At 39.8% G+C, this 25,837-nt stretch overlaps 1 protein-coding gene across 6 annotated transcripts in view; it reads right to left on the bottom strand.

Moving 5' to 3' along the window:
* Positions 1 to 25,837, bottom strand: part of scml2 (Scm polycomb group protein like 2) — a 172,658-nt gene that overhangs the window by 22,831 nt on the left and 123,990 nt on the right. For 2 of the 6 annotated variants that reach the window (XM_041211747.1, XM_041211749.1), the window contains exons 10-13: positions 24,512 to 24,715; positions 21,801 to 21,983; positions 18,019 to 18,144; positions 3,433 to 3,711 (exon numbers count right to left, since the gene is read on the bottom strand). In XM_041211747.1, coding sequence (XP_041067681.1) covers positions 3,433 to 3,711; positions 18,019 to 18,144; positions 21,801 to 21,983; positions 24,512 to 24,715 — 792 coding nt within the window. The remainder of the gene's footprint in view (positions 1 to 3,432; positions 3,712 to 18,018; positions 18,145 to 21,800; positions 21,984 to 24,511; positions 24,716 to 25,837) is intronic. The other 4 variants (XM_041211748.1, XM_041211750.1, XM_041211751.1 and 1 more) reach the window with 3 other exon arrangements.

The following is a 25,837-nucleotide window of genomic DNA, read 5'->3' as shown; positions in this document are numbered from 1 at the left end:
CCCGGATAAACATCCTTTCTTGAAGACCTTATGGAGAGATAAGGTCACTTGACCTAAGACTCTGGCTTGTTGAACAAGTTGATAGCCTTCCTGAGCTGCAAGCCAGTCTACTGCTTTAACATCTGACTATCAGGCCATGCAGAAGGAGCTCTGGCCAGGCTGGACAACTGGCCCCATCTACCCTGTTTTGTACCACTGCCTACAAACTGATTCATCTCTGCATATCTATTTCATCTTGCCAAGTCAACAACTCAAAAGTGAATCTTATATCACCAGTTTTCAGCCTGCTGACCTCAGTGAAGGAATTCCTCATGATACTTTGCTTCTGGACCCTGGACCTCACATTAACCAAAATTTATTTTCTCTGTGGTCTCTATATTGTAGAACCTCTTTTTCTCTATCCTTCTGTGAGGGACTAAGACCTCACAATGTATATTTTTATGAAATATATATATATTATATATAGATAGATATGTCCATTGCTATTTCTAAAATGTTAAAGCTGAACAAAGACCTTTAAAATGGTGGAACCTAGGTCTGTCTGTGACCCCCCCCCCCAAACAAAAGAAGCTACTTGGCAGTTTAGGGAAAACTTGCATCTCATTATCTGTGAGGAGTTACTAATGACCACCTGTGGACTGTCCAACTTCAAAGAGAGCTACTCACTCAACTGCCATCTGTATTTAATAACCCAGGCTGGCCAGAAGAAGGATCATCTGTTAAGACAAAAGCCCGGTAACCTTCCTTTCAATCCCTAAAGGCTGAGACATTTAACAGTGTTTGGAATCCAGATGATGGATACACATCCTTTATGAAAGACCTGGTGGAGAAGTGGGAGTCATGAGACATAGGACACTGGCTTGTGGAATAAATAATGTTGCCTTGCTGAGCTGCACAGCTCAGTCTGCTCTTTACCATCTAACTAGAAACTTCATACACAAGGAGCTCTGCCCAGGTGGAATACCTAGCCCCCATCTACACTGCTTCTGCTGGGAATTCTTTACCATCACCTACAAGACTGATTCATCTGCATGCCAATCTCGTGCGAAGCCAACACCACTGGAAAAGTGAATTATCCAGCATTGGTTTTCAGTCCGCTGACCTCATTCGACTTTGATTATGAACTCTGGAACTCAGGCGAACCAATATTTAGTTTCTTTGTGGTTTCCATAAAAGCTTCTTTTCTCTGTCCCTCTCTACAGTCTGAGTGTGGAGGTGACATTATGACCCTCCTTTCGCAGCTGGGCAATAAACTAACATTTTTTTTTTAGTTCATCCTATCTCAAGTTTGCTATGGAGTTATTAGTAAGAAACTGGATCACAAAAACAGAGGAGTTGGGAAATACACACTGGTTATAAAGAGGTAAACAAATCAAAACACCTTTCTGTTTACGGGCGGGTAGTGAGGGGAGAAATTAGTGCTGTTTAACTTAACCCCACTCCTGTCCGTAACACCTCTTTTTACTGCATTTGCGCGGAGGAGAACATTGCGGACCTCCTTTTCACAGTTTTTTTGAATGTGTGCAATAAACTAACCTTTTGAGTTCATCCTACTTCAAGATTGCTGTGGGGATATTAGTAGGAATTGGATCACACAAAAACTTAGTGATTGGGAAATACACCACCACTTATTAAAGAGCAAACAAATCAAAACATCCTTCTGTTTACATACAAGTAGTGAGAGGAAAAATTAGTACTGGTTGAACGGACTGTCCCTCTCTTGTCTGTAACACACACACATAAGGGTTACAAAGATTAAATTCTGAGGAAAGGTTGCATAAAATTGTGTTGTATTAACTTAAATTTTGAAGATTGAGAAGTGATCTAATTAAAGTGTTTAACATGATAAAATGATTCAATAGGATAGGTACAGAGAAGTTATTTTGGCTGATGTAGGAATTCCAGAAAAAGGAAGCACAATCTTTAAATGAAGAGCTAGGCCATTATGAAGTAAAATCAGGAAACGCTATTTCACACAAAGAGTAGTGGAAACATGGAACACCCACCACCAAAAGAAGTGTATGCGAGATCAACTTGTATCCTTAAGACCAAAAAAATCGGCAGATCTGACTAAATGGAGTTAAGGTACAGAATGGCCATAACCTACTTAATGATTCAAAAGACTGAGTGTCCTATTCTCCTCTTAAATTCCAACGGTGCTTCTGATGTGCCTTAAGCTGAAACAGAGCTGCAACATAACATACATACCTCGAAGTTGTAAAAGAAAAATTCTCAAATGTTTTATTTCTGATGTGTAAGTTTCAAACAGCCTGGCCATCTGTTTCATTTCAAGAACACAAAGCAAAAATAGCTTGTAAGAATATTCCAGATGGTTACACTGCTACACTGCAGAAGCACATTTATCTTCAACTCAACTATTCCCCAACTGGAATGAGGGTCTTTTTGCTATTCCTGCCTCATTCAGATGATTAAGGAATTAGTGAACATGTGTCATGTAACAATGTCATCTGTCCAGACTTGATTCAGTACTACAAACTATTAATTGGTTAAACAGTTGAATGCTTTATTTTGTACAATATAAAATTGGCGGGTTAAGCACAGCCTTTTATCTTTCTTTCCAATTTACACAAGGTCTTTCTCTGGTTTTGCACCAATTGATAAATCCAATGGATCAATCAGGGGAGACAGAATGTGATCAAAAAGGGAGTATTTCATTTTTTTTAAACAAAGTGTGTTCTACAATTATAAATGACTAGTTTAAGTTTCTCCCCCAAGCTCATGAGATGGGTTAGTCTTTTTGCCACGCTTCTGACGAGCGAGAGGGGCTTTGCCAGAATTGAGAGATAAGGTTTTGGAAATGAGTGCTTTGCAGGGTATTTTCTTGTCCCTGGGCAGGATTTGAGAGTTTTCATTTACAGAGTTAACTTAGGCCTTGCTTCCTCTTACAAATGCCTGAATAACAGTCGCTGTATTGACATGGTAACCAAATACTGTATGTATGTAAAAGTATAATTGATTATTTAGGCAATTTCTGAGGACTAGCTTCAGATTAACAATCGAAGTTAAAATGTCATTCGCTTCCTTCTCCATATTGAATTTTCTCCCTCCCTAACAATTGTGTTGTGCAATGTTCGGCCTTCTACAACTCCATCATTAAGGTTCTCTGATCTTGTGGCGTGGAGTGCCAATTCTTCTGAAATGCTACTATTGTATGTCATTTTATGTATTTGACCTCAATAATGCAATTTACCACAGACTGCAGAAGAAATTGGAATATTTTACCAGCTAATTTAGGAGTAAATTACAACACACAATAACATAAATTACAATATGGAAATAGGCTGCTTGACCCAATCATATCTTAGTTGCCTTTCCTTTATGCACCTATTTAACCCTTACTTCACCAAGGTTGTGTTTATACAATAAGCAATGCTCCTATGAAAATGAATGCTGCAGGATTCAGTTACCTACCTTCTATTCTCCTTTGCATACGGGTTCTGTTGACATCATAATAACCATTGTTTGTTGCTGAATTTGAAGTCTGTCTTCGCAAAGTAGGTGCAGAGTTTGAGGTAGAGCCTGAGGGTACAACCGAACTTCTGAAAACAAATTTATTTCCTGAGTTACGATATTCACTCGAATTTCGTTGTGGGGGGCTAGGTGGTTTAACAGAATTCAGGGCAGAATCCAAGGACTCTGAATATTTGTGTTCCTTTGGTGTAACATTCTCTTCTGCAGGCAATGTTTCTGCTGAAGGCAAAATAAAAAGAAAATCAATTTGTGAAAAACATTTGAATTAAAATATTTTTCTATTAAATTACCATTTCTCACAAGGAGCAAATGCTACATATGTAAATTTGTGCATAATCTTTATTCTTGATTGGCTTTCTTCACATGACATGGGGCTAGCCTTTCTACTGATTCTCCAATTAATAAAGATCACAACCATATAATGTATTACAAATGACTTCCTCACATATTAGCCCACTTCAAATATGATGGATATGGACAATGTTAGTTTTTTTCAGTTGAGAAATTAACATTTCTTCATCAAGAATGAGAAAGGAGATCTATAGTAATTTCTTTCTGGGAGGATTGTTGCAGCATGGGTTGCCCCACAAAGTGTGGATAAAGCAAAGCCCATTGCACCTCCGAAGGGTAAACTGGGTAAGTATCTGAAACAGAGGTAGATACAGGGCTATGAGAAGTGAGCAGGGAATGGAATTAATTTTTGATTGCTTTAGCAAAGAGATGTTGCAGATACGATGGGTTGAATTGTCGTCACCTGTGTTGTAAACTCCTACGGCTCTATGGGTATGAAATTATCACCTGCACTTGGTGCATTGCAAACTCTCAATATGTAAACTTTAACTGGAGTGATTACTTGCAAGGCATTTCGGACTGTGCACGCTAACTCAATCGGTCACACTTTTTATGCACTCAGGCTACAGTGTCGACTGGAGAGGAAAATGGATGTGAGGCCTAGAGAAGCATGTTGTTCCCAATTCGACTGCATTGTTGAGCCCAGAGCCTGAGGTTACCTTGCCTGGAGCCTGCTGACTGAAGTGGGTCAGAGGAGGGGAGAGGGGGCCTGCTGAATTACATTATTCCAGAGCATGTTACAAATACACAATGGCCTCTGGATCTCAGTGGTGTTAATGCAGCAGAAAACTAGTAAAAATTTACCAGAAAATAAACTAATGGGTGTGGATGGATGTGTGAGTGGAGAACACACACTTGCAACCCCACACATTTATTGACTGACAATACTTTTTCTTCTTTCATGGAATTAGTGCTGCTAGAAATGCCAGCACTTATTGCCCATCCTAATTACTCTCAAGGAGGTGGATGTAAGCCACTGCAACCATGTGGTATAGGTATACCCACAGTGCTGTTAGGAAGGGAGCTCCAAGATTTTGGTTCAGTGATAGTGAAGGAACAGCAGTGTAGTGCCAAGTCAAGATGGTGACTTGGAGGAGAACTTACAGGTGGTGGTGTTTCAGTGTCTCTGCTGGCCTTGTTTTTTTAGGTGGTAGAGGTTGCAGGTTTGGAAGATGTTATTAAGGAGCCTTGGCGATTTGCTGGAGTGCATCTTGTGGATGGTACACACTTTTGCCACTGTTTGTTGGTGGTGGAAAGTGAATGCTTAAGCAGGTGGATGCGATTTGCTTTGTCTCGGATGGTGTTGAACTCCTTGAGTGTTGTTGGAGCTGCACTCAGAACAGAAGAACATGAGAAATAGAAGCAGGAGTAGACCATATAGCCCTTGAACATGCTCCGCTGTTCAAAATGATCATGGCTGATCCTTGGCTTCAACTCCACTTTCTGGTCCACTCCCCATGCCTCTTGATTCTGAGACACCAAAAATCTGTCTCTCTCAAGCCTTAAATATATTCAATGAAGGAATATCTGCAACTCTCTGGGGTACTTAATTTCAAAGATTCACAACTCTAAGTGAAGAAATTTCTCTTCATCTCAGTCCTAAATGTTTGGCCCCTTATCCTCAGACTGTGCCCCATGTTCTAGACTCCCCAGCCAGGGAAAACAACCTCTCAAAGTCTACTCTGTCAAGTCCCTTCAGAATCTTGTATATTTCAATGAAACCATCTTCCATTCTTCTAAATTCCAGAGAATATAGGCCCAATTTACTCAGCCTCTCACATAGGACAAACCTCTCACCCCAGGAATCAATCTAGTGAATCTTCAATGTACCCACCTGCTTTGCAGGTATATTCTTCCTTAAGTATGGAGAACAAAACTGCACACAGTGGTCTCACCAAAGCTCTATACAATTGTAGTAAGATTTCTTTGTTCTCATACTCCAGTTCCCTTGTAATAAAAGCCAACATGCTATGTGGTTTCCCAATTGCATGCAGGTACACTGCATGCTAACTTTGTGTTCCTTGTATGATTAAACCCAAGTAAATGTTGAAGTTCAGAGGAACATGTTATACAACTTAAAAATAAAGTCTCCTTTGCTATTCTTATTATCAAAGTGAGTAACCTCACACTTACCATATTAAACTCTTTCCGTCACCTTGTTGCCCAATCACGTAACCTATGTCTCTTTGCAGCCTCTTTGTGCTTTCCTCACAGCTTACATTTCTAACCAGCTTTGCACCTTCAGCAAACTTACTCTTGGTCTCCACATCTAAGTAACTAAAGTAGATTGTATATAGCTGAGACCCGAAGCACTGATCTTTGTGGCACTCCACTGGTCACAGCCTTCCAACTTGAAAAGGTCCCCTTTATCACTACTCTTTGCTTCCTGACTGTTAACCAGTCCTCTATCCATGCTACATATTATTCTCAATTTCATAAGCTCTGACTTTGTGTATGAATCTTTTATTTGGTACGTTATCGAATGCCATTCAAAAATCCAAGAACACTGGCTCCTCTTTATCTACCCTGCTAGTTACATCCTCAAAAGTTCCAATAAATTTGTCAAAAATTACTTCCCTTTCGAAACTGTGCTGACTTTGTCAGACCTTACTGTGATCAGTCATCATTCATCCAGGTAAGTGGTGAGTATTCTATCACACCGATGACTTGTGCCTCGTAGATGGTGGAAGAGTTTTGGGGAGTCAGGACATGAACTATTTGCTGTCAAATTTCCAGCCACTAACCTGCTGTTGTAGCCCAAGTATTTATATGACTGGTCTAGTTAAATTTCTGGTCAATAGTAACCCCCAGAATATTGACGGTGGGTGATCCAGCAATGCTGTTGAACATCAAGGGCAGCTGGTTAGATTTTCTCTTTTTGGAGATGGTCATTGCCTAGCATTTGTGTGATGTGAATGTCACTTGCCACTTATCATTCTCTTGATCTTTCTGCACGTGAGCACGGACTACTTCAGTATCTGAGGAATTTCAAACGGTACTTGACACTGTGTAATCATCAGTGAACATCTCCACTTCTCACCTTATGATGCAGGGAAGATCATTGATGTAGCATCTGAAGATGGTTTGGTCTGGGACACTGCCCTGAAGAACCCCTGTGGTGATATTCCGTGGCTGAGATGATTGGCCACCACAACCACTTTCCTTTCTACTAGATATGACTCCAAACTGTGGAGGGTTTTCAATGGATTTCCACTGACTTCAATTTTGCTAGGGTTCCATGATGCCACCCTTAGTCAAATACTGCTTTGGTGTCAAGGGCAGTCACACTCATGTCACCCATGGAATTCAGTTGTTTTGTCCATGTATGGACACAGTTTGTAATGAGGTCTGGATTTGAGTGTCCTGGCAGCGGTCAAACTGAATATCGGTGAGCGGGCTCTTGGTAAGATTTGATATCATTGTCGATGACCTCTTGCATCACTTTGCTAAAGATTGAGGATGGACTGATGGGCAGTAATTGGCTGGATTGGATTTGTTCTTGTTATTAATATATGTAGACAGGAAATACCTGGGCAATTTTCCACATTGTCAGGTAGATACCAGTTTTGTAGCTGCATTGGAACTGCTTGGCTAGTCTTGCAGCAGAAGTCTTCAGCATGATAGCAGGGATATTGTCAGACTCTGACTTTTCTTTACCTGGTGTGCTTAGCCGTTTCTCAATATCGCATGGAATGAATCTAATTAGCTGAAGACTAGCATCTGGGATGCTGGGAACCTCATGAGAAGGCTGAGCTGGGTCATCCACTTGGCACCTTTGGCTTTAACCATTTCAGCATTATATTTTGCACTGATGTGCTAGATTCACCCATCATTGAGGATGGGAATGGTTGTGGAGCATGTTTGTGGATGCATACGAATACACAAAATAGGTGTAGCAGTAAGCCATTCAGCCCCTCAAGCCTACTCTGTCATTCAGTAAGATCATGGCGGATCTCTTTACGCTGAGTTCTACATTTCCATCTACCCCCAATAACCTTTGATTCTCTTGCTTAACAAAAATCTATCTACCTCTGCCTTAAAAATATTCAGTGATCCTGCTTCTACTGCCTTCTGAGGCAGAGAGTTCCAAAGCCACACAACCCTCAGAGAAAAATCATTTCTTCTCATCTCTGTCCTAGAAAAATTACCCCTAATTTTACAACAATGCCCCCTAGTTCTGGACTCACCCATAAGAAGAAACATCCTTTCCATGTTCACCTTGTCAAGACCATTTAGCATCTTATCGACTTCAATAAAGTCACACCTTCACTCTTCTAAGCTCCAGTGGAAACAAGCCCAGCCTGTCCAACCTTTCCTCATAAGTCAACCTGCTTAACCCAGTTGTCAATCTAGTAAATGTCCTCTGAACCGCCTCCAACGTATTTACATCCTTCCTTAGATAAGGAGACCAAAATTGCACACAGTATTCGAGATGAGTCTAACCAATGCCCTGTATAAGTGAAGCATAACATTCTTACTTTTATGTTCAATTCCTCTTGTAATAAAGGACAGCATTCCATTAGCCTTCTTAATTACATGCTGTAACTGCATACTAACTTTGTGACACATGCATGAGAACGCCTAGCTCCCTCTGCACCTCAGAAGTCTGCAGTCATTCTCCATTTAAGCAATATTCTGCTTTTTTATTCTTTCTGCCAAAGTTAACAACTTCACATTTTCCCAAATTATACTCCAGATTTTTGCCCACTCAGTCAACTAATTTATATCCATCTGCAAACTCATGTCTTTTTCACAACATGCTTTCCTACCTATCTTAGTGTCATCTGCAAATTTAGCTACCGTGCCTTTGCTCCCCTCATCTAAGTCATTGATGTAAATTGTAAAAAGTGTCAGGAAAATATAATTCTCATAATGTTATTGGAATTTATTGTAAAATAGTGGTGTCTATGTCTATATGTGTGTGTCTCTGTGTGAGCCTTAATTGGATTAAAGCCAGCTGATCTGAAGACTTTGATGTGGTAGAAGATGAGCTAGGTTTGAAATGTTAAGTAGGGGTACATAAGTGTTAAGGGAACATTTGCATTGTTAATTAAACCAGACTAGCTTGGATTCAAAAAGAGGGAGTGAAATATTACACCCAGTCAGGTGGAGTTCAGAAAGTGTTTATTTTTCCCAGAGGTTACTGGTAAAACTTAGTACTATGAGAGATTTTTATTATCAGAAAGGTAAAGTCCAAAGACATAGAGAAACAAAGGAAATTTACATTCAAAGGGGAAAATATGCGTAAAGAAGTGAAGGCTGCGTGTGAGAGTAGGCATTTTAAGATCTAACAAGTGTGAAAAGCCTTCAGCATCTATGTCTCAAGCTGCTGTCTTCAAAGAACTGAAGTTAAGAAAACTCACTTTGAATTCGACTGATTCAAGGTATTGTGTGTCACCTTGCCTGGGTCTTTTAAAATCTGTGTGTCTTACTGTTGCCTTAATGAAGGTGTAACTGGGAGTCTGATTAAGTAGGGGATTTAGAAGTTATTATTGTTGTAATTTGTAGACATACTTATGTGCTTAAAAATAATTTTTCTTGTTAACAAATGTTTAATCTAGTTTTGTAAAAACCTATAAGACTTGGTGGTCTTATTAATACTGAATTCAAGGCGTGCAACTCAAAATGTATACAAATTACAAAACAAGTTGTGGCAGTTGTTTCAAGTTTCCCTTTGGGATCTGAACAACTCAGCATTTACCATTGGCTGTGCCATAACAAAAGCTGAAGCCCCAGCACAGCCCCTGTTCGACCCCACTATGTACAGCCTGCCAATCAGACAAAAACCCATTTTTGCATACTCTGTTTTCTGCCAGCCAACCAATCCTCTATCTAGGCTAATATGTTACCCCCTACACCATGAGCTTTTATTTTCCACAATAACCTTTGTTGTGTCACCTTATCAAATGCCTTCTGGAAATTCTAGCTACGTGTTTCCTGTGCAGTGTGGGGGGGGGGGGGGGCGCGCGGCGCTGGTAGTGGTGGTGTATTCTCCAATCTGTCAAAGTGCGCTCTTTCGCGCATGCACGAGAAAGAGCGCACATCTCCCTGAGACTAAATGCTTTCTCAGGGAGATTACTGACAGTGTAAAAAAATTTGAAAAATAGAAAAATTTAAACATTAACATGTCACACAAGATGGGACATGTTAATAAGAAGCACATAAACTCTTAAAGTTTTTAAAGACGGACATGAAACCTCATCCCGCCAGTGGATGAGGTTTCATGTATTATCAGAAGCCAGCTGGAGCTCCTGGCCTGCCCGCCAACCTTAAGGTTGGATGGGCAGGGTCTTTAATTATCCTGTCACTGGCCTTAATTGGCCATTGACAGGTTGGCGGATAGACAGCTGACTTCGCTGTCCACCCGCCTTCCTCAATACTTAAATGCACCGGGATGAAGTCGGGGGTTCCTCCCAACGTCATCCCGTGTCATTTTCCCGTCGACGAGCGGGCCCCGCCCCCAAATCACCGACAGGAAAATTCTGCCCTTTGTGTTTTTCTAAGTGCCGAGCTATAACCTCCTTAATGATCGATTCAAACACGTTCCCTACAGCAGACGTCAGGCAACTGGCCTATAGTTTCCTGTTTTCCGCCTCCCTCCCTTCTTGATTAGAGAGATTACATTTGCTTCTTTCCAGGCTGATGGGACCTTTCAGGATCTAGCGAATTTTGGAAAATTAAAACCAACGCATCTACTAACTCATTAGCCACCTCTTTTAAGACCCTAGATGAAGTCCATCTGGACCCAGAGTTGTCAGCCTGTAGCTCCATCCGTTTGCTCGGTACTCCTTTCCTAGTGATTGTAATTTCACCAAGTTCCTCTCTCCCCATCACCTCCAGATTTATAGCTAATACTGGAATGTTTTATGTATCCTCTGTCGTGAAGACATAAGCAAAATGTGTGTTCATTTCATGCACCATTTCCTTATTATCTATTATTAACTCCCCATTCTCTCTCTCTCCAGAGGACCTACACTCACTTAACCTACTCCTTTCCTGTTTAAATGCCTGTAAAAACTCTTGCTATCTGTTTTACATTTCTAGCTAGCGTCCTCTCAAACTCTTATTTCTCCTGATTAACCTTTCAGTCGTTGTTTGCCATTCCTTATATTCTGAACAATCTGACTTGCCACTCATCTTTGCACAGTTATATGCTTTTTCCTTAAGTCTGATGTGGTCATCTTTCAAAATTCTATAGTAGATGCATTGATGGTCATCTTTCAAAATCTATTGACTTTGGAATTGTTCCTGCAGATTGGAATGTGGCAAATGTAACCCCACTTTTAAAGAAATGAGGCAGAGAGAAACGGGGAGAAACGGTTAGCCTGACAGGAGTAGGGAAAATGATAGAATTTATAATAAAATACGTGATAACAGGGCACTTAGAAAACAATGGTAGGATTGGGCAGAGTCAACATGGATTTATGAAAGGGAAATCATGTTTAACAAACCTGTTGGGAGGTTTTTTGAGGATGTAACAAGCAGAATAGATAAGGGGAACCACTGAATGTGGCATATTTAGATTTTCAGAAAGCTTTTGGTAAGATCCCACACAAGAGGCTAGTAAACAAAATTAGAGCACATGAGATTGGGGGGAATATACTACATGTATTATTGGTCAACGGACAGAAAACAGTAGGAATGAATGGGTCATTTTCAGGTTGGCAAGCGGTGACTCGTGGAGTACCACAAGGATCAGTGCTTGGGCCCAGCAATTCAAAATCTATATCAATGATTTGGATATGGGAATTAAATGTAATATTTCCAAGTTTGCAGAACTAGGTGGAAGTGAGAGTTGTGAAGAGGAAGCAAAGACCCTTCAAGGAAATTTGGAGAGGCTAAGTGAGTGGACAAAAATTTGGCAGATGGAATACAATGTGGAGAAATGAGAGATTATCCACTTTTATAGGAAAAACAGAAACACGGAATATTTCTTAAATAGTGAGAGGCTGAGAAGTGTAAACCTTCAAAGGGACTTGGGTGTCCTTGTTCATGAGTCACTGAAAGCTAACATTCAGGTACAGCAAGCAATTAAGGCAGCAAATGGTACATTTGCCTTTACTACAGGAGGATTTTTGTTTACGAGTAAAGAAGTCTTACTGCAATTATATAGAGCTTTGGTGAGACCCCACTTAGAGCAGTGTGTGCAGTTTTGATCCCCTTACCTAAGGCAAGATATACTTGCTATTGAGGGAGTGCATTGAAGGTTCACTAGACTAATTATTTGGATGGATTGTCCAATATGAAAGATTAAATAGACTGGGTTTTTATTCTTTAGAATTTAGAAGAATGAGAGGTGATCTCATTCAAACTTATAAAATTCTTGCATCTACCATGTCGAGCCCTGTAAGAAGGATGTTTCCCCTAGTTGGGGGTTCTAGAACCAGGGGATACAGGCTCAGGGTAAGGGGCAGGCCATTTAGGATTGAGATGAGGGGGAATTTCTCCACTCAGAGGGTGGTGAGTCTTTGGAATTTTGTGCCCGAGGGGGCTGTGGAGGCTCAGTCGTTGAGCATGTTCATGACTGAGATTGATTGGACAGATTACTACACATTAAAAACATCAAGCGATCTGGGGATAGCATGGGAAAATGGTGTGAAGTAGAAGACCCAATCTCATTGGAAGGTGGAGCAGTCTCGAAGGGCTGAATGGCCTTCACTGCTCCTATTTATGTTCTGTTAGTTATTTAAATGTGACAGGACTGCAGAACTTTGATCTGATCCATTGGTAGTGGGATTGCTTAGCTCTGTCTACAGCACCCTGCTTAAGCCTGCATTTAATTCTGTGTTGTAGCTACACCAAGTTGACACTTCATTTTTAGATAATGGGATTTGAGCTCAAGTCTGCGGAGTATTAGTCCATGTCTCTGGATTACTATCCAATAAGACCATTACAACTATGCTACTATTCTTACCCTCCATGTAATTAGGTTATAAAATCTTTTATATTTTACCAACCAATGATAACTATAATTATAATTACAGCCCTATCAGAAGTTCTACACAAAGTTAACTACAGCTCTATTTTGTATGTTCTACTAAAATATCGTTCTCACATGATTTGCACCTTCCTTGGTCATACTGTTCAATCATAGCAGCACAGAGCTCAAAAGCCTGCTTGCCTGTCTTACAGTGACTGGATCGAATTACTCATTGCAGAGAATGCTGAATTACTCTGCAGTAGGATGATCAAATTACACACCAAGATAAAAGCAAAAAACTGTAGATGCTGGAAATCCAAAACAAAAACAAAAATAACTGGAAAAACTCAGCAGCTCTGGCAACATCTGTGGAGAGGAGCACAGTTAACGTTTCGAGTCCGTATGACTCTTCAACAGAACTAGGGGAAAATAGAAAAGGGGTGAAATATAAGCTGGTTTAAAGGGGGTGGGGGGGGTGGGACAAGACAAGCTGAATAGAGGGCCAGTGATATGTGGAGATAACCAAAAGATGTCACAGACAAAAGAACAAAGAGGTGTTGAAGGTGGTGATATTATCTAAAGGAATGTGCTAATTAAAGGTAGAAAGCAGGACGAGCAAGGTAGAGATAGCCCTAGTGGGGCTGGGGTGGGGTGAAAGAATCGAAAAAGGCTAAAAGGTACAGATAAAACAATGAATGGAAATATATTTAAAAATAATGGAAATAGGTGGGAAAAGAAAAAACTATATAAATTATTGGAAAAAACAAAAAGGGGAGGGAAAATCGGAAAGAGGGTGGGGATGGAGGAGAGAGTTCATGATCTAAAATTGTTGAACTCAATAGTCAGTCCGGAATGCTGTAAAGTGCCTAGTCGGAAGATGAGGTACTGTTCCTCCAGTTTGCGTTGAGCTTCACTGGAACAATGTAGCAAGCCAAGGAGGGACATGTGGGCTTGAGAGCAGGGTGGAGTGTTGAAATGGCAAGCGACAGGGAGGTCTGGGTAATGCTTGCGGACAGACCGCAGGTGTTCTGCAAAGTGGTCACCCAGTCTGCGTTTGGTCTCTCTAAAGTAGAGGAAACCGCATTGGGAGCAACCAATGCAGTAGACTAAGTTGAGGGAAGTGCAAGTGAAATGCTGCTTCACTTGAAATGAGTGTTTGGGCCCTTGGACGGTGAGGAGACCCCAGCTATGCCTGTCCCTTTATGGGGTATGTGGAATATTCCTTGTTCCAGTCCTACTCCGGCCCCCTTCCACAACTCCTTCTCCAGTACATCAATAATTACTTCGGTGCTGCTTCATGCTCTCATCTGGACCTGGAAAAATTTATTAATTTTGCTACCCCTCCATCATTTTCACATGATCCATCTCTGACACTTCCCTTCCCTTCCTTGACCTCTCTGTCTCAATTTCTGGTGATAGACGGTCCACCAATATCCATTACAAGCCTACCGACTCCCACAGCTACCTCAACTACAGCTCCTCGCACCCCGCTTCCTGTAAGGACGCCATCCCATTCTCTCAGTTCCTTCGCCTCTGTCGCATCTGTTCTGATGATGCCAATTTCATAAACAGTTCCTCTAACATGTCTTCCTTCTTCCTTAACCGAGGTTTTCCACCCACGGTAGTTTACAGGGCCCTCAACCGTGTCCGGCCCATCTCCAACGCATCTGCCCTCACACCTTCTTCTCCCTCCCAGAAACATAATAGGGTCCCCTCGTCCTCACTTATCACCCCACCAGCCTCCACATTCAAAGGTTCATCCTCTGCCATTTCCGCCAACTCCAGCATGATGGTACCACCAAACACATCTTCCCTTCACCCCCCCGGCGGCATTCCGTAGGGATCGTTCCCTCTGTGACACCCTGGTCCACTGCTCCATCATCTCCTACACCTCAACCCCCTCCCACGGCACCTTCCCATGCAACCGCAGAAGATTCGACACCTGCCCCTTTACTTACCCTCTCCTCACCGTCCAAGGGCCCAAACACTTGTTTCAAGTGAAGCAGTATTTCACTTGCATTTTCCTCAACTTAGTCTACTGCATTCGTTGCTCCCAATGCGGTTTCCTCTACACTGGAGACACCAAATGCAGATTGGGTGACCGCTTTGCAGAACACCTTCGGTCTGTCCGCAAGAATGACCCAAACCTCCCTGTCGCTTGCCATTTCAACACTCCACCTTGCTCTCATGCCCACCTGTCCGTCCTTGGCTTCATTGTTCCAGTGAAGCTCAACACAAACTGGAGGAACAGCACCTCATCTTCTGACTAGGCACTTTACAGCCTTCCGGACTGAATATTGAGTTCAACAATTTTAGATCACGAACTCTCTCCTCCATCCCCAACCCCTTTCCGATTTTCCCCCTCCTTTTTGTTTTTTCCAATAATTTATATAGATTTTTCTTTTCCCACTTCTTTCCATTATTTTTAAATGTATTTCCATCCATTGTTTTATCTCTACCTTTTAGCCCTTTTCGATTCCTTCACCCCACCCCCACTAGGGCTATCTGTACCTTGCTTGTCCTGCTTTCTACCCTTAATTAGCACATTCCTTTAGATATCACCACCTTCAACACCTCTTTGTCCGTGACATCTTTTGGTTATCTCTACCTATCACTGACCCTCTATCCAGCTCTACTTATCCCACCGCCCCCTTAAACCAGCTTATATTTCACCCATTTTCTATTTTTCCTTAGTTCTGTTGAAGAGTCATACGGACTCAAAATGTTAACTGTGCTTCTCTCCACAGATGCTGCCAGACCTGCTGATTTTTTCCATGTGTTTTTGTTTTGGATCAAATTATACATTCCAGACAAACTGTTGAGTTTGTCTTGTCCTCTAATGGGACCAATCAGAACTCTGTTCCAACCCACTTGTGTCGCAAATAAATGGTGCCAACTTTAACAATAAGCATCAGCAGCTGGTGGGGGGAATCACACCCTATTCTGATCCTGTGTTCTCCCAGGGTACACTCCTGGCAGGGCTAACTGGAAAGTGATCAGGAGCAGGAACTCTGGCCAATTTTTCCATCCTTGATTTAGGGACGCCAGGGGTAACATTACCAACCCCAGCACACCTCCATTGAAATTTGCAGACTTCTATGGTTCAGAAACTCACCAGTTTAATGAGCTGAGTCATTTAGAGAACTAATTTATCGTTTGAACACTATGATGGATGATCTGACTCCACAACTAAAATTAAATGCAAATACCAATTGGTTTGGATTCATTCTTCTTTTAGGGAGCAGAAAACCACTACCAATCTTGATATGATCATGTCTACCTGCTGACAAGTATTAACCAAAAATGTTTGTTACATTTATGAAGTCTATAAGGTTATGTTTTGGAGTGTGTTGCTAAATTTAAGGTAAAATTAAACAGGTCATGCGACTTGTTGTGAAGTCTGCCTGACAATAGGCCTGGCTGGTTTGATTGTTATAAGTCAAAGGAAGGCTTAGGTTATTTACTGGGATGAAGGTGTAAGGTATTTATACTTAGAGACAATGGCAACAGTCTGAATTCACAATGGGTAGACTCCCGAGTCTCCCAAAGTCCCAGAAAGGTGCTGCAGGTATCGGCCTGTAAACAACTGTGCTGTAAACTGTCTATTTACTTCTAAGATGGAAGGGAATTGGGGGTCAAGAATAGCAAATCACCATTTCTGAGGTCAGGTTAAAGGCTTCCCTACAAATCAATGAATGTTGCAGACAGACCTGAACGGGAGCAAAATAGTGCACGATGACGTCGGCCGAGCGCCCCGACATCATCGCGCGCACTCGTAATCTTTTGGTCGGCAGGTGCGCACAAGCGGCGGCAATTAAGAGGCCCTTAAGCAATTAATTAAGTTGCATTTTTCGCTGCCCACTCAACCATTTGGTTGACGGGCAAATAGGCCAGACGGCCTTTGCATTTTTCACGTAACCTCATCCACAGGCAGGATGAGGTTTCCAACGGTTACTGTAAACATTTTTTTAACATCCTTTTTTTACATCTCCCTCCTCATGTGACAGCAGCTTTGCGCCTTCAGGGAGCTTTAAGTGCATGCTCCCCCGTGCATGTGCACATTTCAGCGCTTGCGCTCCTCCCAGGAGCGCTGAGGCTCAGAGTGCATTTTGGAGGTTGGAGCCCGATCACGGGCAGTAGTCGGTCTTGCGGCCATTCCCATGCCCACCTACCCCGCCCGTCCGATGAGGGGAAAATCCTGCCCAATATGAGCTCCAGTCACCAGAATTTATTTGATTTCCCTTATTTTATCCTACAACATAACTCTCTGCAGACATCACTCCAATTTTCTCTTAAAACGAGTTACTACTGAACACAAGAAGTAATTTTGTCCTGAAACTAAATGGTGTACCATACATTAATTAATTGAGTCAAGTACTACTTATACTACATCAAAAGAAGTTTTGAACACAGGAGGAAAACTACCAAAAGTTTTATTTTCAATCTTTTTCAGAGTTGCAGTGTGTCGAAACATCGCAAAATAAATGCAATACTTGTTGGATATATGCATCAATAAATATTTGTGTATGCACATAAGTACGTATATACAAAAGAGGAAGCCATATGCAATATAAAAAAATCTATTTCAGCTTAATATTTACAGCACAGTACCTCTTGTTTGGAAAGTTCATTCAAGGCTAAATTCACAATGTGCAGAGATCACCTGATAACTGAAAAATTTCTAAGCTTGTAAACACTAAATTTGCCAAAACAAGCTAAACATGAAAACAAAGGATATATTTTAAAATGTATTCAAGCCTATCTTTCTAAGCCATTCATTTTCTGGTACATCAACCAGCAAGTTATTTTTTTGCCCCTCTCAGCCTAGCAGCACTAAAATCAAATAGATTATGACAAGTAATGGGGCTGGTGGAGGTATACACCAACTTTAGCCATTCTTCTCTCCACTCCAGTGTCTGTCAATATTTATAAATTACTACATATTCAGGTAAAACACCAAAGTACATCAATGGTAGTGCCACCAGTCAGATGAAATGAGCACACAAGGAATGTTCCTTGGCTCATGTTATTCTATTACTTGTTTCTCTTAAAATTTATGTAGGATTCCGCATGGGAAAAGAAGCCTTTTTACTATATTTAGCAAAAACACAGTACAGAAAAAGTGGGGCTAGGAATATTTATGATTTAGCCAAGTGTACTTACACTGACACTGTTTCTTTAAAACTATATCCACTTCCTTATTCAATGCTTTAAGGGATCAAATAATGGGTTACCTTCAATTAGCTATACAGTACCTTCTGAAGGATGAGACTCTGTTCTAGGAAGTTTTGGAGAGAGGGGAGCAGTGTACGGTGGAGATTCCTTTGGAAATCGTTTCAATCCCCTGTTCAGTGTGGCTGGCTCTAACGTCTCTTCTTTGGCTAAGAGAAAGGGTTGCATTGCTGGTCACCAAGTATATTACATTAGTAATTTTTTTTTTTAAATAGAAAATAAAATCTCAGCCATTCACCTAATTAACCAATAATGTAGGATAAAGGAAAGACCAATTTGATAAATCTATTTTTTGCTTCAGAATCATGAACTATTTTACATCATCTACAGTTTTTCTTTTGAAAGCTTAAACTGAGCCAGCAACTTCTAAAATGAAATCTAGGGCACATACAAACAACTAAGGAGATAAATTTTCCATGACTCGCTGTTTGACACAAGATATTGCTTCATAGTGGTGTTCATTGGAAAGTCAGATATAGAGGTAGGTGTGGCACTCTCTTCACCAGTTATTTAATCTTCAATCTGCCCTTCTGTCCAATTTACTCTGCAATCTTAGCTGGGTCAGAACCTCAAAAAAAAAATTACCCTTATGTATGAAAGTATTATTTCCCCTGTTTAGTAGGGAGTGTACAGGAAGTACTCTCACTTCAAAATGTTTTTCAAGGTAATTGGGAAAAATTAACTGTTATATGCCAAAAAAAGAGTTCCGTGAGGCAGGTGGTATCACAGTGGCTAAGGAAGGAAGCCTGAAAGTGGCAGATCTTTGTCAGTAGTACAGTGTGTCATTTTTTGACAAGTAACAAACATATTTCCACTTGTGTTACACTTCCATATAGGCACTGTTTTGAAAACACTTCCCTACTTACACATCTGAAAGTCAAGTTGAGTGGAACTTTCTCCAAGGGTATTTGTTGTCATTTTTTTTCAAAGGTTTATAGGAATCTTGTTATAAACACAAGTTCATAAGGCATGTTTTGGGACTGTATTGTTAATATGGGGTAAAATGGAGGAATAAGGGAGGTCATGTGCCCTGTTATGAAATCTGCTGACAGTAAACCTGGGTAGTTTGAGTGTTAATGGTTAAAGAAGAGCCCAGCTGTTTTACTGGTAGAAGGTGCAAAGTATTCACACTTGCAGACAATGGCAGAAGCATCTGTGCCGACAGTGGATAGACTATGAGTCTCCGTAGATCCCAGGAAGGTATTATGAATGTGAAGTTTTGTAAATGGTTATACCTTAACTGTCTATTTAGTTTCAAGATAGAATGTAGATGGGAGCATAAAGGATAGCTAATTAGCACTTTTGTCTGGGCACAAGACTTATATTGCAATGGAGCTGGACTTTGAGAGGGCAAAGGTCCAAACGAAGCCACTTGTAGAATCGGGTTACAAGCTTTCCAAAAGATGCCCCTGAAACTCACAGACAAGTCAGCCTGCCAGGATCCGAGAGAGAGAGAGAACACAACTGGAGGCAGCCAGTCTCTATGGTTCATCGCACAGGAATGTGGGTGCGAGCTCACACTAGCCTTGAAAAGACCAAATTCATGAGGATTTAGAACGAGGCTGGAAAATTTGCTGAGCTTGAATTAGAGGGAGGATCTCAAAAACCCTCACCATAGAAAACAGTTTTGGGGTTAAAAACTCCCAGGCTGCAAAGAGAAAAGAACAGAAATAAACCGTGGGGAGATAAAAATCACTTTGGATTGGTTCCAGGAGAACTGAATGTCTACTTAAAGGACGGTGTAGAGTATACCATAGCATGTGATTTTCAGTTGTGCTAAAAGTTAAGGTGGAAAGTTTTGTTTCTGTAGTTTAGATAAAAGTTTAGATTATAAGTCGGTTACCTTATCCTCATAATTTGATTTATAATTTTGAAGAAGCCTGGTCAACATCAGCGACAGAACTTTCTGTCAAGATTTCCTTAAATCCTGACACTGGCCAATTTATTAAACTTTTTCTTTATATCACATTCCAGTAATTCTGCAAAGGCCATGCTGCCAAGGTAACCTGCCTGATTGCTTAAGCTTTGGCTAACAGAAGGGATTATGTACATCTTTAGTTGCATCAGGTTACAGTTCCCCAAGTAGGTGTTTCATTTTCCGTGCTGTTTATGACAGTTTACAGATAGTCCAGTGTTTTTCAGGACTTTGGAACATCCTTTTACATGTGACTGTAACAGGGACTAGTAGGAGAATACAGACTCCAGGAATCTCTTTTTCCCCAGGTTGCCGTCGTTGGACTAAGTGATCACAGATTTCACCCTGAACTCTGACCGTCAACACCAACTTTTTGACATGCTCTATCTTAAGCACTATTTGATGTATCTTTTTCATATACTATAGTCTTAGATATTTTGTCGATTTGGTACAAGGTTTAGCATTAATTTACCAATGATCCTGGACTAGAAGGCTCCAATCACCTATCTTTTGGGGCTTTCAGTGTAAACATTATGTTTTAAAAAAGATTTCAGTGTTCTGACATAATTCAAATAACTATAATTTGTCCCATTCTGTACTTTTTCACCCAAATGATCAATCATCCTCAGTGAAATCATGTATGCACATTGCAGAGATGTTCTTTTGTGCCCTATGTTATAAAATCTCAAAAAGTGTTCTATTTTTTAACTATGATGAACATTTCTCATTTAAGTTCCAAAACACTCAAAAGCAATCCAGCTCCATGAACAATAAGTACCTTTAAAATTGTATTTTTCATTATATCTAATGAACAACAAAAACAATGAACTTAATTTGAGCAGCCCACAGAATTAAAATGAGACACTGCTGTTTCAATTATACAACTCAATTCAAGCTGGCTGAACAGATGCAGTGCAGGCAAAGTTAACAGTGGCCTCATCATACAGTAACACTCAATTTATATGCGGATGAACTTGTTAAAAACTAGGCAACTTTCAACAACAGTTTACACTGCACCAATATTGTCTCATTACTGCCCTACAGCCTCTATATGTTCAAATTGCCTTTATTCCAGTGTTAAATCTTAGTATGTATACAATGAATAATATCATAGCACTTTTAAAGTTGTAAATCATTCCTATTGGACATTTTTGTTTAAAATGCTTGGAAACTGAACCCAACGTGGTGTTGCTCATTAACACATTGTTTGTTTGGTATCTGTACCACTGTCACCTCAGCAAAATGGTGGGCACATGTGGTCAACATTTAGCAGTTACTCAGGAGCCTATTCATGTCCCTATCTATACGTTGTTACTATATCCAGAGAATCAACACCACCGCTTAAGACTGACAACCTTTCCTTCAAGGAATTAATCATGTCATACTTAAGAGTTTCTTCTCAGGTTGGAAAATGTATGCTCAGCTTTAATAATCTTCCACTGAATTCAAATAATTGCCAACACCTGGCATTCCAAAACTCAGCACTATTGTAACTCAAGAGCTGAGATGGGCAGATGTAGATGAAGATGACAAGACAAGGAGAAACCTAGATAGGGACACTAAGAAGATATTGATCACATAAACCAAAGCTGAAACAGGGTGAAATCAGTAAAGCTTTCCTTCTTCCCTACCATCCCAGCAAAAGTAAAGAAGAAAATATGAATGGTAAGGATGTAATTAGTTCACTAGTATTTGTAAATGTACTTGAACTTGTTGATCCAGATTTCACTTCATATGCAATATTTTCACTTTTCGCTTTCCAGGAAAAAATTGCAACCAACTAAATAAAGTGCTGGAGGTGCCATTGTGCAGATTTGAATTAACAATATCTACAGTTTGCATGTAAAGTAATAATAGCTTTATTTTTAATTGAAATCGCGTCTTCTTTACCTGATTTAACTCTCTCATATTCTGCTGGACTGTGTGCATTACCTATATACGGGCTGAAAGGTTGGCTGCTAAAGAGGTTCTCACACTGCAGACTGTAACAGAGTTTCTCCAGAAATCTCAACACAAATGAGACACTATTTACAGATGGAAGCTTCACAGTATGTTTCTCTCCATCAAATGTGGCTACAAAAGGAAAAAGAAAAAAAGTAGAGTGCTTCTTGGACTAAGTGCAAAACATTTTAGCATACCACTAGAGAAAAGAAATAAATTAAATATGAATCCATTACAGAACCTTAAAAAATTACTTCACTGTGTTTACAATAGTCTGCAGAGTCTTCGATTTGTTTTTAAATATCCAGTTGCTTGTCTAAGTTTCAAAATTATATGGGAAAGTTAACAAAATGAGAATGTGAGTGTGTTACAATCTTGGACTACATATCACAAATTTGGATTGGAAAAAAGGTAGAATTCTAGAAAACAATATTAAATAAATAAATGCCAATTTAAACTCTGGGAGAGAAGATCTGTTGAAGAGCTTTTGATCCCATTTGGAACTTCGGATACACAAAAAAATGTTTTCATCCGAAAGTGTACAGACAAAATGGCACCCTGTGAGGTTATATCTTATATATGATAACTTGTGCTTTTACAGTGCCTTTGACGTAGCAACATTTGAGCAACTTCAAGCAGAAGTGGTATTTTAAAAACACACTAGCTTTGCAATCAAAACTTCCATGTGGGTTGAGTCAGGAAGTATAAGGAGCTCCAGCAGGGCAATTCAGCTCTCTAGCCATTGACGCTATAAATTGCAAAATAACAGTTTAACTGTACACTGGTAGCTTGGGGATGAATACTTGTGAACAAAGCCACAGTAGGGCTTTACAATGAAGCATAAATAACCTTCAATTATTCCTTTGTGTTAAGTCAACAAGTCATTACTGTTTCAAACAATGAACATAAACATCTTGCAAAGTTCCAATTTTCTTTTAATCAACTTTTCTCTTTTTTTAAAAAAAGGCTTTCCACATCTCTTTTCTCGCAGGGTATTGCTTTCACCTACACAGAACTTCACTTTTTAATGCCTCATTCAGCTCTGTTTTAAGAATCTGCCATGCTTTCTGTCACTTTCAACCAACTTCAAGGTTCAGTTAGGCTGAAAGTGAAAGCTTGCTAAACTTGTTGGGTGGAAACCTAGAGTGGGTTATATACATTAGAAAGCAAATGGAAGAGGAAGGGTTTCAAAGATAACAAGTTGTATCTTTGATGGTGAAATGAAAGGTTTTAGGAAAACACGAGTACAATTAAGGACAAGACAGCTTTCGGGTGGGTTAAGATGCAGCCTACATGTAGCATAGAATCCATGAAAGACTTCCACTCAGCCCCATAACTTCTGCTGCAGAATCAGGGATTGAAGATAACAATCCAAAAATTATTTTAGAATGTAATTAACATGGATAGGTGCAGAACAAATAATTTAAAGGCAACAAATAATTTAAAAATGACATCTCAATTTTGTGCCACATCAAGAACTATTTTAGTTTTGTTTTATGCGATTGAAACCCATGATAATGAACATGTACCTCCTAATTTGTGGTAAAACTGTCAACCATGGTAAGATAAAATTATATTCCCAGCTTGAGTTTAAAATTTTAACTGATCTAGTGAACCTTTAAGTTGAATAAAGTGGAAATCTCACGGTTGGCAATAGATTAATTTATAAAATTACAGGTAATCAATTGAGTCTTCATTCCAACATTTAGTTTAAGCTTGATCAAAAAGATTGCCAACAAAGGCTTTCAACAGCAAGTTAACTTAATGACCTCATGCAAAATCTCATCCATAAATAAAGTACAATCAGTATCTAACAGAATTTAGGCTAGATTTCCTTCCATAGCTCTCATAATTTAGTCACGTTCACCTCCTGACTGCCTGTCACATGCCTACCAAATCCACACAGGTTACATCAATATTTGGTATTCATTGCTGAGCTATCTGTACTTAAAATCATTGTCTTGTAACTTTAGCAACTTACAACTGCTTCCACCTTGGGAATGTGGGAGAACAGATGCAAGATACAGTATGTTTGACTGTTACTTTCAATAGAATCAAGTTTACAAAACACTTCTATAAAATTATTTTACTTCAACTACATTTGAGTGTGATGGAGGCAGATTCAATCAAGGCCTTCAAAACAGAAATGGATAATTAATTGAAAAGAAAAAAAATTGCAAGATGACAGGGAAAAGACCGGGGGAGTGAGACTAGGTGAGCTGCTCTTACAGGGAGCTGGCATAGACATGATGGGCCAATTGGTCTCCTCCTATGCTGTAACCATTCTATGGTTCTATTTGTAAAGTTTCCAATTGGCTATAAGGCATTTTGAGTTCATGAAAGGGGGGATATAAAAGCACTTTTTCAACTGCAACAGAAATTCTCAGGGGAAATTGAGAGTTTTTATATTATATATATTTATATAAGCAATCTACAGCATTCCTTTGATAAAATCACTTTTAAACAAACTATGAATAATAAACGAAAACAAAAAATGCTGGAAAAACTCAGCAGGTCTGACAGCATCTGTGGAGAGAGAGACAGAGATAACGTTTCGAGTCCGTATGACTCTTCTTCTGATTCAGATAATAAACCTTTCTTTACCAACATCTCTAAATAAATGTAAGGAAAGGATATATGCAGCAGCTTTATCCCCTCACCTGTTATTGCCTCTCCACCATGATGTCCAGACTTAAGAAACGAGAAGACTGTTTTAGCCTGGTAGGCACAATCAACACAGCCCTGTACAGCCTGTTGAAGCACTGTAGGCACAGGACCAGGCCCAAAATGATCTGGAAGCTGCTGAACATTTTTTTTATTCAGATGCGGTCCACAGTTTCCATGCTTGTTAACGTACACACAAACTGTAACAAAATAGCTGCTATTAAATATTGCTTCAGCTTAATCTAGTCAACAAGTTATATTAACTAGTAGCACACGCTACATAATAAGTGCTGGTTGAACCCATTACCCTCTAAATGTTTTACTTGGGTAATTTCTGTGCTTCCCAAGGTAAGGGATGTAACAGCTTTTGAGACTTGGCATCAACAGGTTAGATGCTCACAGATGCAGAGCAAAATTCCCTGTATGCAGCTTAACAATCTCCACCTTCAAAACAGCAGCCCTGATAAGCATACATTTTTCCTCAATTTCCATCCTTTTGGTTTCTCTGAATAGGAATGTCCATTTTGTACTTTGATGCAGCAAATCAACTTATTAGGAGCAAGAAGGAAACATTCAACAGGTGATCCTTAAACCCAACAGAGACACGGGATTTCCATCCCATCAGTCTGGCATGAATTCAAATCTGGGTTTCAAGTAGGAGGAGTGTGCTACTTCACTACTACAACAAATTCCCTAAATTCCAAACTTCAAGCGCAATAGTACAATCAAATGGTTTGTGCCAGATATTTAACCACTCTAGCCTAAACACCTTAGTCAGTCATGTAAAGTTTTGAATCATACTCACTCCATTACTCCGCAACATTTAATAAACTACAACAAATAAAATATAGAAGTAAAATGAGTCAATGAGTTTTCACAGTTGAACAACTGAAAAGCTTGAGATCACTTTCATGGCATACAAAGATACCATGCAGAGGATATCTTCAAAAGCTGAGGAAGAATGATGGATTAATGCACTAATCTGCAGTTTTCCCACAACAGCCTAATGAACTTTCATAAATCTGATCCTAGTGAGAATTATGCATAGATTAAGAAATGGCTTCTCTTCAAAAATACAACTGACATTCAATATACTTGGGCTATGAATATCCAAGTATCAAACTTAGAATAATGTGATACGTGGATTCACCTGGTCCAAATATTTTCTCGGCAATCACAAAATTAAGAACAATCCATCCATCAAAATGAAAATATAATTTTCTAACATTTAGTTGTGGTTTCTTGGGGTTCAATCAAGTAGCTTAATCATTTCAGTTATTAAATACCAAGTTATTAGATATCTCAAGTCATGTGCATTTGTT

This window comes from Carcharodon carcharias, chromosome 18 (genome assembly GCF_017639515.1).
Source record: "Carcharodon carcharias isolate sCarCar2 chromosome 18, sCarCar2.pri, whole genome shotgun sequence".
Lineage (NCBI taxonomy): Eukaryota > Metazoa > Chordata > Chondrichthyes > Lamniformes > Lamnidae > Carcharodon > Carcharodon carcharias.
This window is presented reverse-complemented; position numbering and strand designations above follow the sequence as displayed.